Source organism: Macrobrachium rosenbergii, chromosome 21 (genome assembly GCF_040412425.1).
Source record: "Macrobrachium rosenbergii isolate ZJJX-2024 chromosome 21, ASM4041242v1, whole genome shotgun sequence".
NCBI lineage: Eukaryota > Metazoa > Arthropoda > Malacostraca > Decapoda > Palaemonidae > Macrobrachium > Macrobrachium rosenbergii.
Genome location: NC_089761.1, coordinates 29450644 through 29466428, shown reverse-complemented (window position 1 = coordinate 29466428; position 15785 = coordinate 29450644). Strand labels below are relative to the sequence as shown.

The 15785-nt window shown below is 38.2% G+C and overlaps 1 protein-coding gene across 1 annotated transcript; it reads left to right on the top strand.

Annotated features, from left to right (window-relative positions):
* Positions 1–14361: 14361 nt before the first annotated feature.
* LOC136849426 (uncharacterized) lies at positions 14362–15242 on the top strand. The gene is made up of 2 exons (XM_067122777.1): positions 14362–14689; positions 15106–15242. The coding sequence occupies exons 1-2, from the start codon at positions 14362–14364 to the stop codon at positions 15240–15242; spliced, it is 465 nt and encodes a 154-aa protein (XP_066978878.1).
* The last annotated feature ends 543 nt before the right edge of the window (positions 15243–15785 follow it).

The following is a 15785-nucleotide window of genomic DNA, read 5'->3' as shown; positions in this document are numbered from 1 at the left end:
CATAAATCTCTATTTTTTTATGTTGATATTAAAATTTATTTTTGGGTAGTTACATTAAATTCTGAATGTAAAAATAAAAGAGCAGAAATTTAGAAGTATTCAAGTAATAAATTAAAGTTGTAAGTAAGCTATAGTTAGCAAAAAAAAAAAAAAACAGTCTTATAGTACAGGTCTGTTCCTGAAGGATTGCTTTCTTAGTCCGACCTCAAGATTTCAGTTGCCTATTAGCTATTTTATCCATTACTTAAAAAGAAAATATAATGATATAAAAAATTTAACGTAAAAAAGAAAACATTTTGAATGATACATTTCTGAGTAAGCTCGGTGGCCATCCAAATCGTCAGAGGGGATGGACAGCACAGAGCCCAAACCCTCTACCTTCCATTAGGAGTCAAATTGGGTAGGCCAGGTGAGGTGGGCCGGGCGGTCTTCGACTCTAATGTTCACCTGCCGAACTCTTCCAGATTTACCTGCTTGGCACGGCAGGTGTTATTAACACACCTGGCAAGGTGGTATTACCTGGTTTGTGGATATTGGCTGCTTATCACCTATCGGGAGGGAAATATTAGGGTGTCAGTGGGCATTAGGGAAGTATTAGGGTATTTATGGGGCTCGGAGAAGTCCGGGCCAAGCATCGGCGGGAAGGGTTGTTTGGCCGTCGGAAAGAATAAATGTTGGTTTAATAAGCCCTAGATTAACTGTATATTGTACGGTACAATAATATTATTTGTATAGTCGCATTGAGAACAATGGAAGATTTTATTAATATTTTGTCATCGATGGTATTTCCAAGGAAAGCATTGTGTTTTTGTGTGTGTGTGTGTGTGAATGTGTATGCCTATGTGTGCGTGCATCTGTGTGTATGGAATTGATTTTAGAATAGATTTTGTTGCTGTACAAAATCCCCGTATCAGGATATATATATATATATTTTATATATATATATATATATATATATATATATATATATATATATATATATATATATATATATACATATATATACATACATATATTTATGTATGTATGTACACACACATATGTATGTGTGTGTGTTTATGTGCGAATGTATCTCTATACACGTCTGCAACAATTCACAGTTAATACAGTTCATTTCAAAATATTTCATTACTGGCGTAACCTCTCGGTAATATTCCATTTAATTAAACGCGTGTATTGTGTGCGCGTATTTATTCAGAGAAAAATCGGACGGACGCGCAACAAAAATGGAAATATTTTTTTCCCCCCTCACGTACACGTTATGCGAAAGACATTAATTTTATATGGGAAATAGTTTATTCCATTTTGTGCCTCCGTCGTTTCCTACTGCAAGTCATTCACTTGCCACTTGATTGATGTTTTCATTTACTAACTTTTCGAACCCGGCTCACGCGTTTTTTTTTTTTTTTTTTTTTGTTGATGGTGTTGCTGTTATTATTATTATTGTTGGTGCTGTTGTTGGTGGTGATTCTGTATTCCGTTGGATAGTGGGCAGAACCTTTTGATGACACATACACGCGCATACATATAAGCGTATATGTAATACATGCACTTGCTCTGTATATTATATATATATATATATATACATATATATATATATATATATATATATATATATATATATATATATATATATATATATATATATATATATATGTACATCTATATAGAGACATCTATACACATAATATATACGTGCATACATATATACAGAACCTTTTTGATCACACATACACACGTATACATACAGGCACATATATAATACATACACTTGCTATATATATATATATATATATATATATATATATATATATATATATATATATATATATATATATATATGTGTGTGTGTGTGTGTGTGTGTATAGATACACACACATATATATATATACATACATGCATATGCCAAGATACTTAAGATCGCAGTGACACGTGATGTAAATATGTAGAGGCCACAGGGAAAATGAAACTGTGATTAAAGATCCATCCCGGTTTCGGATGTATTTGGAAGCATGATTTCGCCGAGACGATAAAGACGTTAAAGAGTATTTGGCTCTCATTCAAATGATAATTGAATAAATTAAAAAGATATATGTGATTGAACAAATGAGGCACGAGGTGAGAGAGAGAGAGAGAGAGAGAGAGAGAGAGAGAGAGAGAGAGAGAGAGTACACTTCTGATAAAATGATTCTACCCTATCGTCCTTTTCGTCAGTTCGAAAACACACTTATAATTTGTACCTTTTGTATAGAGAGAGAGAGAGAGAGAGAGAGAGAGAGAGAGAGAGTGTACACTTCTGATAAAATGATTCTACCCTTTTCGTCCATTCGAAAATACACCTGAAATTTGTACCTTTTGTAAAATCCTCTTTTTTTTTTTTTTTTTCAAAAATGACCCACTCTTTTTCTCCTGAAAACCAACAACGTTTGCAGCTAATACATCAGATCCATCCGGCCAATAGATCCCTTTCAGTCTTCCAAAAGGCATCAGCCATAATCATACAAAGAATGACGTACGACCGGGAATTTATCTTCCAGTTGTTAGAACTTAAATACTGGGATTGTGTTCTCGACACGAACACTGTTCTTGATGTATCGTGTGTGAACTCAATCTTCGCGTCTTGTTTGTGTGTGTGTGTGTGTGTGTGTGTGTGTGTGTGTGTGTACGGCGTCAATAACCTAGATGTCGTGACGCCAGTTTTGCTAACCATAAATGAATATGTCTTTGTATTATTTTTTTTTTTTATATTTTAAATTCCCGTCATATACTTCATAACTCTTGAGAATGAAGTTCTGTCAAGATTATTGACAAATAAAGAAAATATAAAAAAAAATTATCAAAAAAGCAAAAATATGGGTTCTTTGTAAAATAAGATGAAGATTAAAAAAAGATGTGGGTTCTCTATAAAATAGAAAAAGATAAATAAAAAAAAATAAGGAAGTAGGAGTTCATTGTACTCTCGTTTAATTGTGTGTGTTGACTTGAAAGCAGCCATTTTCCCAGCAGCTGTAGATCAATGTAGCATTTAATGGAAACCAAGATTTGAAAATTTAAAAATCATGGGTACGCGAAGACGCGATTGTGGTCATTTATTTATTTGTGTTCTTGTTGATTGTGGTAATGTAATCGAAAAGATAACATTTCTGTTGGTTTTTTCAGATTGGGTTGAGTAGCAACTGGTCAAATGGTTTGGGTAATTGTGTTATTACTGATTTTCATTTGAAAAAGATATATAGCTTTCGTGGCTTTAGACTGACTATATTACAGGAACTGTAAGGATATGAGTGTTACAAGATTACTTAAACAATTCAACGTTCCCTTACTGTATTTTTAAGGATATCAGTATTGCTAAGAAGTTCACAATGTCGTGAAAAATTGTTAAATAATAAAAAAGAAAGATTTCTTGGGAAAACTGACCTCTTGCTGTTCCTTTTTATAGGTGTTCGGTAGCCTTGGTTTTTATCTTTTACTAATATTACAATTTATCTATATAATTGTGGATTTTTATTATACAACAAATGGCAGTATCTGTGCGTGAACAATTTTACATTCGTATTTTAGGATTGGTTCGATTTTTTACACAATAATTAATTTGATAATTAAATAAATAAAAAGAACATATTTTATCATACTAAGGGGACACGTAACCAAATCACTTAACGTTTTCAAATAACCAGAGGTAGATGTGACCACACCTTTGCCAATGTCTTGACTCAACAATATTTTTGGTAAAATCCTCCTCGTCCGTAGTGACATTTTCCCCTCAGGAGGAGTCTTCTTTACCAAATTTTTCCTACGGCGGGGAATTCTGCGGAAGTGGTCCATAACGGCTTTTGATCAGGAAGGATAGGCATTGTGGACCACAAAATACAGACGTTGGTGTTCCTGGGGTTAATGTGTCTCTGTTTGGGGCAGTCCTCTCAGGAAGGAAAAAGGTGTTCGTGATTTATTTCTTTGATTAGTGTTTGGTGTCTAACTTCGTATTTCTTTGCTATCTCAGGTTTGAGTTGCGTTATTGTTTTACGTTCGTAAAGTGAGATTTGAGCTGCGTTATTTTTTTTATTTGTTTACTTTTGTAGAATGAATAAAGGTGTCATTGCTTTTACATGGAAATTCAGTGACCAATGGAAGCGGGTCTACTAACATCCCCTATTACTCGACATAAGTAATGAGTTATGTACCTGGAGGTCAGTCAAGTGATGTGGATGGCAGCAGTGATTTAACACACACACACACACACACACACACATATATATATATATATATATATATATGTGTGTGTGTGTGTGTATATATATATATATACATACATACATACATATATTGTGTCTTTTATATTTTGACCAGGCCAAACTAGGAAGTTATTCACTGCAAATAGGGAAGTAACTTTCCTCATTTTATTTTAATTTTTGAACAGTCATAATTGAATGATTCAGATTTTTTCGAAACTGCATAGAATTTGCTAAGAGTTGCTGCCCGGAAATATATATTTTTTTTATTTCTTTTATTTTAGACCTTTCTTTGTCTCGTTTTCCACAATCTTTGTGTTCCCACAAACCCCCTTTTTTCCCCTCCTTTATTTTCGGATTGCTTTTTCGATTTCCTTCTGTGATAATTCATGACAAAATGCGACTTTATTTCGCACTTCAAGTTTTTTTCTTCTTCTTCTTCTTTTAAGGTTTCTGCAATTACTGTGTTCTTCCCCACTTACCCAATCATTTTCGTTCCTCCTATTTCATTTTTATTGTTTGCCATTCCCACCCGCAAATTGCCCTCTCTCTCTCTCTGGTCTTCTTCTTCTTCTTCTCTCTCACTTTGGTCTTCTTCTTCTTCTTCTTCTCCTTCTTCTTTTCTCTCTCTCTCTCTCTCTCTCTCTCTCTCTCTCTCTCTCTCTCTCTCTCTCTCTCTCTCTGGTCTTCTTCTTCTTCTTCTCCTTCTTCTCTCTATCTCTCTCTCTCTCTCTCTCTCTCTGTGGTCTTCTTCTCCTTCTTCTTCTTCTCTCTCTCTCTCTCTCTCTCTCTCTCTCTCTCTCTCTCTCTCTCTCTCTCTCTCTCTTTCTTTCTTTCTTTTTCGTGTATTACTTTTTATATGGAAATCGCTTTTACAATGTGGTTCTTACTCATGAGACTTGCGGTCCTTTCAAATAATAATATGACAATAATAATAATAATAATGATAATAGTAGTAGTAGTAGCAGTAGTAGTAGTAATAGTAGTAGTGCCTATCTGCTACTTCTTGTTATCCTGTCTCCTCTTATTTGCACTCTCTCTTCACCTTGTACCGTAAATTTCACTCCCTGACTTTATTCTTCCTCACTCTTATATATCTCTTTACTCTTTTTCTTCTTAATTTGTTCCTCTTATATATCTCTTTACTCTTTTTCTTCTTAATTTGTTCCTTCCTCTTTTTCGTGTTACTCCTGTTCTTCCTGGTCTGATTTTCTTTTCTCCTCACCCTATCTCTTCTTGTTCTTCTTCTCCTTTTCCTTCCCTTCTTGCATCTTTCTCTGTGCCTCGCTCTCCTCCTCCTCCTCCTCCTCCCCTTCTTGTACCCCCTTCACATCTCTCTTTCCTTCTCTCCTCCTCCCTTTCCTTCCCTTCTTGTACCTCCCTCACTTCCTCCTCCTCCTCCCCCTCCTCCTCCTCCTCCTCCTCCTCCTCCTCCTCCTCCTCCTCCTCCTCCTCCTCCTCCTTCCCTTCTTGTACCCCCTTCACATCTCTCTTTCCTTCTCTCCTCCTCCCTTTCCTTCCCTTCTTGTACCTCCCTCACTTCCTCCTCCTCCTCCCCCTCCTCCTCCCCCCTCTCCTCCTCCTTCTCCTACTCCTCCTCCTCCTCCTCCTCCTTCCCTTCTTGTACCCCCTTCACATCTCTCTTTTTCCTTCTCTCCTCCTCCCTTTCCTTCCCTTCTTGTACCTCCCTCACTTCCTCCTCCTCCTCCCCCCCTCCTCCCCTCCTCCTCCTCCTCCTCCTCCTTCCCTTCTTGTACCCCCTTCACATCTCTCTTTCCTTCTCTCCTCCTCCCTTTCCTTCCCTTCTTGTACCTCCCTCACTTCCTCCTCCTCCTCCCCCTCCTCCTCCTCCTCCTACTCCTCCTCCTCCTTCCCTTCTTGTACCCCCTTCACATCTCTCTTTCCTTCTCTCCTCCTCCCTTTCCTTCCCTTCTTGTACCTCCCTCACTTCCTCCTCCTCCTCCCCTCCTCCTCCCCTCCTCCTCCTCCTCCTCCTTCCCTTCTTGTGCCCCCTTCACATCTCTCTTTCCTTCTCTCCTCCTCCCTTTCCTTCCCTTCTTGTACCTCCCTCACTTCCTCCTTCTCCTCCCCTCCTCCTCCTCCTCCTCCTCCTCCTCCTCCTCCTCCTCCTCCTCCTCCTCCTCCTCCTCCTCCTCCTCCTCCTCCTTCCCTTCTTGTACCCCCTTCACATCTCTCTTTCCTTCTCTCCTCCTCCCTTTCCTTCCCCTTCTTGTACCTCCCTCACTTCCTCCTCCTCCTCCCCCTCCTCCTCCTCCTCCTCCTTTTCCTTCCTTTCTTGTACCTCCCTCACTTCTCTCTTTCCTCCTCCTCCTCCTCCTCCTTTTCCTTCCCTTCTTGTACCTCCCTCACTTCTCTCTTTCCTCCTCCTTCTCCTCCTCCTCCTCCTCCTCCCGTAGCCTTTTTGGACAGGGGCATCGCCGCCAGCCTGTGACGCGTCTCCTGCTCCTCCTCCTCCTCCTCCGTCAGTCAGTCAGTACACTTGACGTCGTGGTAGATAAAAAGCTAATTCGGGCTCCATGCTTCATTATATCCCATTAGCCGCTTCCGGTACAAATTAGCGGTTATCTAACGATCACTTTTCTCTTTCCATTAAGCCGGGTTACACATTTAATGGATAATGCCTGAGATTTCGGAATCACACGGATGGGGCCCTGTCGTTATGAATGGCGGTCCTTTTGAGTGATGTGGAATGGGTCTCTCTCTCTCTCTCTCTCTCTCTCTCTCTCTCTCTCTCTCTCTCTCTCTCTCTCTCTCTCTTTTCATTTTTTCTTCACTTTTTTTTATTTTTATATCGCAAATCATGGAGTCCTGGGTTCGTTTGCCTCCAAAAATTTCACCCATTATGAGGTGGTTTTTCTTGACCGAGGTCAGGCGTAGTGCACACACACACGTACGTACACACACATACACATACATAAATACACACATACACACACAATCACAAACACACACACACACACACTCACACTCACATACCAAGAGGGACAGTCACCTTAAATCATCCCCCTCTCAAGATTTGGTAGATGTTTTTGTGATACAGTTGACCTGTGTGATACGCCAGTCTTTCTCGCTTGTAATCCTTGTTCCATATGCTTTTTAGGGCTCTCGTGTTTTTTTTTTTTAATGTGTTGCTTTGGGCTCTTATTTTAGGGTATGGGTGTGCAATAGGAATGAGACCTTTTAACTGATATGTTGCTGTCGTGAATTTTATTAGAGAAGTTCTTATTAAGGAAATGTTTCAGCGAATGCTAGTTGATAACTTTATATATATATATATATATATATATATATATATATATATATATATATATATATATATATATATATATATATATTTATATATTTTATTCTTTATTTTTTTATTTTTCATTTTTTTTTATTTATTCATTCATTCATTTATTGAGTCATTTATTTTATTTGTGTATTTATATATTATTTTATTTTTGTGACCAGAATATTCTTAATCTTAAATATTTGCAGCATATGGTATCGAAATGATACTCTTTCGTTTCATGTTCAAATGACAAATACTTTTGTCCGCAAAGGTACGTATTCTCCTAGTGACAGATTGTTTGTTCGTTTATCTGTTTGTTTATCTGTCCGTCTACCAGATATATTTCAATGAGTTACTGGTAGGTTTGAATGAAATTTGGGCGGTTTAGGTCAGTAGTTGATTCCCGAAATAGGGTTTTTTTTTTTCTTGTCGGTTTTTTCTTGTCCATATGATGCTTTAAAAGTGTTTTGTCATTTCCTTTCCTCACTCTGGATTTATTTATTCATTCCATTCATTCATGTTCTCTACATTTCATTCATTTGTTTCACAGGACTGTCTTCATTTCATCTTTAGTTTTCTGAAAAGAAAACTATTGTGCCGGCTTTGTCTGTCCGTTTGCATTTTTTTTCTGTCCGCACCTTTCTCTGTCCGCCCTCAGCTCTTAAAAACTACTGAGGATAGAGGGCTGCAAATTGGTATGTTGATCACCCACCCTCCAATCATCAAACATAGCAAATTGCAGCCCTCTAGCCTCAGTAGTTTTTATTTTATTTAAGGATAAAGTTAGCCATAACCGTGCTTCTGACAACGATATAGAATAGGCCACCACCGGGCCGTGGTTAAAATTTCATGGGCCACTGCTCATAAGCATTATACCGAGATCACCGAAAGATAGGTCTATTTTCGGTGGCCTTGATTATACGCTGTAGCGGCGGCTTTACAGAAAACTCGATTGCGCCCAAGAAACTTCGGCGCATATTTTATTTGTTTGTGGTTGATATGACTGTATTTATATGATTCATTTGCTAAGTTTAAGTACAAAACAATTTGTGTATATACGCCATTAATTCATTGAGTAACAACTTATTCATGCCATTCATTTCCTAGTAACAGCATCAATTTTATTCAGCTGTTGAATTGAAGTGAATATGGATTTAGGCCAAAGGCCAAGCATTGGCACCTATGAGGTCATTCAGCGCTGGAAAGAAAATGAGAGTAGGTAGGTCTAAAAGGTGTAACAGGAGGAAAACCTCGCAGTTGCACTATGAAATATTTATTAAGAGAGGGTGGATAGCGAGACGGAAGAAAGAATATGAATGAGGTACAGTAAAAGGAATGACTCTCGACAGATGGAGTCATTTCTCAGGGTTCAATTTGACCTTGAAAGCCTGTGACCCAAGAAATTACCCTGTTACATACCTTTTTTTTTTTTTTTTTTTTTTTTTTTTTTTGCTGCAACACCAGTTCTTAGACTTTTCACTTCACAGAGAAATTGCACTGTTCACTTTGACGCAGATTTCAGTAACTCTGTTGGCTTTTTCGGGCGTCGTTTTAGCCCACTGCCGGTTCCACTAGAGGCGTTTTAAGGTCTGTTACAAGTTCAGTGGTGGTTAGGGGAGCCTATGTGCCAGCGACATCTGAGAGTCATTTGTGGTCATTGGCGGTCACCTGTCCGGGTACTGACCGAACGCAGTACTGAATGCAAGTGGCCTTCAGTATTTTCAATTGTATTCAAAATTACAGTGATACTATTGTCATTAAATAAGATAGCCTTATGCCAGCACTGACCATGCTCCTTGGGTCGCCTTTGTCTATAAAACGGCATTATATAGTAAGCTTTCTTCATTGAAATATATATTAAAGGAATAAGTAAGCTATAATATGAGGCTAAAGAAGTCAATAGATGTCATTTCTATCATTACTTACAAAACGTACACACAGACACCTTACGAAATAGCACGCGGCCCATATGTGGAATGGAATATAGACTGGAATATAGAGTTTAGCCCCAAGGCCAAGCACTGGGACCTGTGAGGTCATTCAGCGCTCACGGCGCATGTGTGGTACCTCGAGTTCGTTAGCATGGCGTAGGAAGAGTCCTAATTTTTTCCTATTTTTCAATGTTATTGTATATTACGTGTTTGGCAGTTGACATGATGTTCAGATTGCGTGTAGGTTGCGGAATATGAGTTTTTCTTTCGTTAGAACAGATGAAAATTGTAAAGTGGATAAAAACATTATTCTTATATTGTTGGTTGTGATAAATTTCTTTGTGGATTATCAGTATGATTAACCGGAATGGGACGCATTGCATGCCTGTTTTTGCAAAATTTCGCCTTTTATATAAGTTTATGTCGGTTTTGTCAAACAGGTATAATGAAACGCTGCGTAAAGATTTAGGCGTTAAAGAGGTGCATTCTCTCTCTCTCTCTCTCTCTCTCTCTCTCTCTCTCTCTCTCTCTCTCCACATGTACATTTGTATATACGTACAAATATGTATATGTATATACTGTATGTAATATATATCTGTATATTATACATATATATATATATATATATATATATATATATATATATATATATATATATATATATATATATATATATGAATGTCTTTTACTGTAATACCACAGTGTAATATGAATATAAGAAGGCCCATAAAAACGCTCAAATAGTGTTTTATGGGCATTCTATATTCATATATATATATATATATATATATATATATATATATATATATATATATATATATATATATATATATATATTAGTATAAATAGGTATGTACATGTATAGATATATATATATATATATATATATATATATATGTGTGTGTGTGTGTGTGTGTGTGTGTGTGTGTGTGTGTATGCATATATGTGTGTGTGCACATATATACATAAACACACTAAACTAAGAGAACAAGCCCGTTCAAGAATTTACAGCCGACCAGTATCCATGCAACCACCTGTTTTGACGTTGACTCACCTGAGCACTCCTGAATTAGAGATTGACTCACCAGGGCGCATGTGGCGTGCCTTTAAATATGGAAGAGATTTTCTTTGCTTTTGTCTTTAGTTTCTTAATTTATTTTGTTTATTTCTCTTTCAATTTACTCGATTTTATGCCGGATGTTTCCTTTTTCTCTCTCTCGCTTTTCGTAGACGAATAAATAGATTTTATTGTTTGCTTCTTTTTTTTTTTTGCAAACATTTTCAGTATTTTCTTCAGTAAGCTTCGTCGTATCCTAGTCTCCTCCACAACACCAGCGGATCCAGGGCGGTGGGGGGCGAGGGGGGGGGCACCTGGGCACGTGGCCCCCCCCGTGAGAAATAATGACAAAATAATAATATTGAAGATTTAGATGGTACTAACAAATGAGAAATATAAAAATGGGAAAAAATAAAAAATCTATTATGGATGTAATAATAGAATTTTGAGAAAAAAAATAACAATCTTAATGATATTTGTAAACATATATGTACATATATACATACACATAAACACATATATATGTATGTATGTATGTATGTATGTATGTATGTATGTATGTATGTATGTATGTATGTATAATATGAAAATTGGTGGCCCCCCCACCCCTTAGGAAATAGCACACCCTAGAGTACGGTAAAACATGTTGTAAACACGTCAGCAAAGTATCGCACACACATCACAAACATGTTGAATACAAGTTTACGACTTGTTGGTAGTCATAACCAGTGCCTCCTATGATTATTCAGCACTGGCCAAAAGATTCGTTCTCCGCTGAGAGCCTTTGATTTGTTTTCGACCTGTTGGTGATATGTTTGCGATAATTTGCCGACGTATGGTACCCAAGGGATCCTGAGTTTTGTGAAACGCATGCCGTTATTGTGAATGTGAAACTTGAATTGTGGATTGTGTAAGATGTATGGTGGTTGGAAGATTAAATTGTGTACAGTGTTTATGAATATTATTTAATAATTTCCAAGAACGGCATTATGTGTTGTGTTGGGGTTAGGATAGGAGTGACATCTTTGAGAAGATTATCGTACCTTTCCTCAAGCATCTCTCTCTCTCTCTCTCTCTCTCTCTCTCTCTCTCTCTCTCTCTCTCTCTCTCTCTCTCTCTCTCTCTCAGTGTATTTAGATGTTTACTATACATCCAATACTGCTAAGATAGGCATAACGTCTCTCTTTGCAAAATTAAGATAATCTTCACAATGGTGTTATGCCTCTCTTATCAGTATTGGATGTATAATAAACAACTAAAAACATCGAGAGAGAGAGAGAGAAAGAAGAGAGGAGAGAAGAAAGAAAATTCCTATCTTTCTTGGCAGTATTGGATGTATAATAAACAACTAAATGCACTGAAAGAGAGAGAGAGAGAGAGAGAGAGAGAGAGAGAGAGATCCTTAACTCTCTTTAGTTACATGCTGTACATGCAATACTGCTGAGAGAGGCGTAACACCCTCGTGGAGATTATCCTAAGTTTGTCAAGTCTCTCTCTCTCTCTCTCTCTCTCTCTCTCTCTCTCTCTCTCTCTCTCTCTCTCAAGATTTTAATCTCGACGCTTATCGCTTTCCACGTAAGATGTTTCGATTATGGTCGTCGTTCTTATCAGAGATAATTTGATATATGCCTCTCTCTCTCTCTCTCTCTCTCTCTCTCTCTCTCTCAAATGCCTTCATGCGAGCTGCTGCACTAATACCCTCCCCTCCCCCGTCTTCATCCAGGGATGAAGGAGAACAAAAAACTGTGATGATGATGTTGATAATGATGATAATGAAGATTACAATGATGATAACGGTGATGATGATGATGATGATGATGGAGGCGAGCAGCGGAATCTCTTTTTAATTCATCATATCGAGTTCTTGTTTTAAGGTCGTAATTGCCTCCCGGTGCGTCTGATGGTGATGAATTTGATGAATAGCTCTGCGCGTCATGCATAAAATTTTGTATCTCATTTACTCTCTCTCTCTCTCTCTCTCTCTCTCTCTCTCTCTCTCTCTCTCTCTCTCTCTCTGTCTTCTTCTTCTTCTTCTTCTTCTTCTTCTTCTTCTTCTTTCCTCCCCAGGTCTTCAAGTGCTTAATGGTTATTTTTCTTCATCTTCCATGTCATGCCTGCCTCTCTCTCTCTCTCTCTCTCTCTCTCTCTCTCTCTCTCTCTCTCTCTCTCTCTCTCTTTGTCTGTCTTGGCTTCTTCATTAGTTCTTTTCTATATTATACACACACACACACACACACACACACACACATATATATATATATATATATATATATATATATATATATATATATATATATATATAACATATATATTTATATATATAATGTATATATATATGCACGTAATTTTGTTCCGTTTAATTCTGCTCCTCAATTATCTCATTCTCTTCCTATTACACGTGACCGTCCTTCGTACGTACGATGCGATGGTGTTCTTATCTTCTGCCCCTTGGGGGGTCTTATTAAGTTCCCTAAATCATTTTTGGTCTTCGAGTTTTTCTTTTTTTTTCCTCAGTTTTTCTTTCTCTTTCTTTCGTCCTTTTTTTCCTGTGTTGAGGTAAGTTTTTTTTTATTTTTAGTTCAGTTTATTTGTTTATGTTTATGAATTTTTATTTTCGTGTTTTTTTTCTTTACATTACTTTGGTCCATTGTGTTTATGTTATTATGATTCTTTGAATTTCTTTCACAATGTGGTTTTAATAATTTAGATCTATTATTTTCCTATTTCCAGTGTTTGTCCGAAGATGCAGACTCACATTCTCATTAAAGTGTAATGTTTCTCTCTCTCTCTCTCTCTCTCTCTCTCTCTCTCTCTCTCTCTCTCTCTCTCTCTCTCTCTTTTCTGGCCTCTTAATACAGTGAAAAACGTACTTACTTGGCTCACAAAGTGAGAGTCAACGTTCGATTCTTGAACCGACAAGGAAGGGGTGATGTGGGCCATTTGCCCAAAATCCAGTATACCCCTGTCGGACTATGCACTGAATTAAGCACCTACTTGGTATTCGAATGTTGTGGGTCGCAGCTTGGGGAGAGAGAGAGAGAGAGAGAGAGAGAGAGAGAGAGAGATCAGATGAGCGTTCATTGCTCCGTGAAAATGTACTGTATTACATCAAAACGGGAGGACCTTGACGAGGTAATGTGTACCTTTTGGTGGCGAAATTATCGATAAGATTCTCTCTCTCTCTCTCTCTCTCTCTCTCTCTCTCTCTCTCTCTCTCTCTCTCTCTCTCTCTCTCTCCCTAAAGCTCTTAAGCTTTCCTTTTATATTTATGCAGACTCTCCCTAGCATTTTTACTTTTTGTTTTTGTCTTTATCATTCCCTCTTATGCTGTATTTTTATTTATATTTTTTCTTTCATTCTATTTCCGTGCAAAGTCGTCTTTTCTCTGTACCCCTTCTACTTTGCAGCGGATTTTTTTTTTATATTTTCCTTTTGTTCGTTTTATGTCTCTTGTCCTTCGTTCGTTTTAAAAATCAGTGACATCTGATTAAGCCCTTGTTTTTTTCACTGCGTCTCTGTTCTCTCTTCATTTCCTGTTCTTGCGCCTTTTTCCCCTTTTATTTGCCTTCACTCCTTTATCGGCCATTTTATTCTCTCCTTCCTCCTCTTCCTCACTTCAAGTCCATTTGCCTTCCTTTCATTCTCCTTCTTCCTTCTCGTCTGTTATCATGTGTTTTCATTTGTCTACACGGTTAGTCCTTCCATCTTCTTGTTGCATCTCTGGAATGTCCATTTCCACCATTTTGACTTCCTCCTCCTCCTCCTCCTCCTCCTCCTCCTCCTCCTCCTCCTCCTCCTCCTCCTCCTCCTCCTCCATCTTGGTCTTCTTCTTCTTCGAAATTTTTAAGTATGACGACCAATCTACTTGGCTTAGGATCTTCCTACTTCCTTCCTCAAGTTTTGACCTCCTCTTCCTCCTCCTCCTCCTCCTCCTCCTCCTCCTCCTCCTCCTCCTCCTCCTCCTCCTCCAACTCTTCTTCATCTTGGTCTTCTTCTTCTTCGAAATTTTTAAGTATGACGACCAATCTACTTGGCTTAGGATCTTCCTACTTCCTTCCTCAAGTTTTGACCTCCTCTTCCTCCTCCTCCTCCTCCTCCTCCTCCTCCTCCTCCTCCTCCTCCTCCTCCTCCTCCAACTCTTCTTCATCTTGGTCTTCTTCTTCTTCGAAATTTTTAAGTATGACGACCAATTTACTTGGCTTAGGATCTTCCTATTTCCTTCCTCAAGTTTCGTTTTCCTCATAATAATAATAATAATAATAATAATAATAATAATAATAATAATTATTATTATTATTATTATTATTATTATTATTATTATTATTATTATTTAGCCCTCGAAGTAGATATGGCTGTAATGCACTTGACTGAGAAGTCACAAATAAACTGAAATATGAAGCATTTGCTTATATTTAAGTTAATATAGACTTTATAAAGAAAAATGAAATATTTGTGGCAAACATATTATTTCAGCTATCATACAAATACTTTATTGCATCTTTTCCATTCTTCCTTTCTAGCACCCAGACCCTCCATCTTCTTGAGCCTCCACACTAAACGCGTCATGCTTTTTTCCTCTTTCCTCCATTTCAGCATCTCATTCCTTCTCCCCCTCCCCTCGTTCTAGCAGTCAGCAGCCTCCCCCTCCTTCTTCCTCCACCTCCCCCATCTTCTCGATTCCCTCCTTCCTTCTTCCTACTAGCCTTACCACCACCACCTCCCCCTCCTAGTAGTCAGTAGGTTCCTCACTCTTTTCCTCCCCTTCCCCACCCTTATTCCTCCTCCTCCTCCTCCTCCTCCCCATCTCCTTGATTTCCTTCCCTTCTCCTCTCCACCTCCTCTCCACCGCCATCACCACCTTCCCCATCTTCTAGCAGTCAGTATACACTCCTTCCCCCTTTCCCTCCCCCCCACCTTTCTTTATTCCCCTCCCCTCCACTACCCTCCCTCCCCCACCCCCTTTTATGTGTCGGCACCCAGGTCCAAGGGTCGTGGCGCCCCCTACTGCGTTGGCTGATCGCACACATTGGGGAACCTCCGATAATGGGCTATTTGCTAACTGCTCTTTAGACTAGGTTCTTCTCCTTCTCCTTCTCCTTCGTTCTTCTTCTCCTTCTTTCTTCTTCTCCTTCCCCCCTTTACTTGCTTCTTCTTATTTTTAGTCTTCCGTTCTGTTTTTGCGTCTTTTCTTTTTGTTCGGTGTTACGCTTTGTGACTTGTCAGTGTTGTTTATTTTTACCTTTTAGTGTTGTTTCTTTTTAGCTTTCCGTATT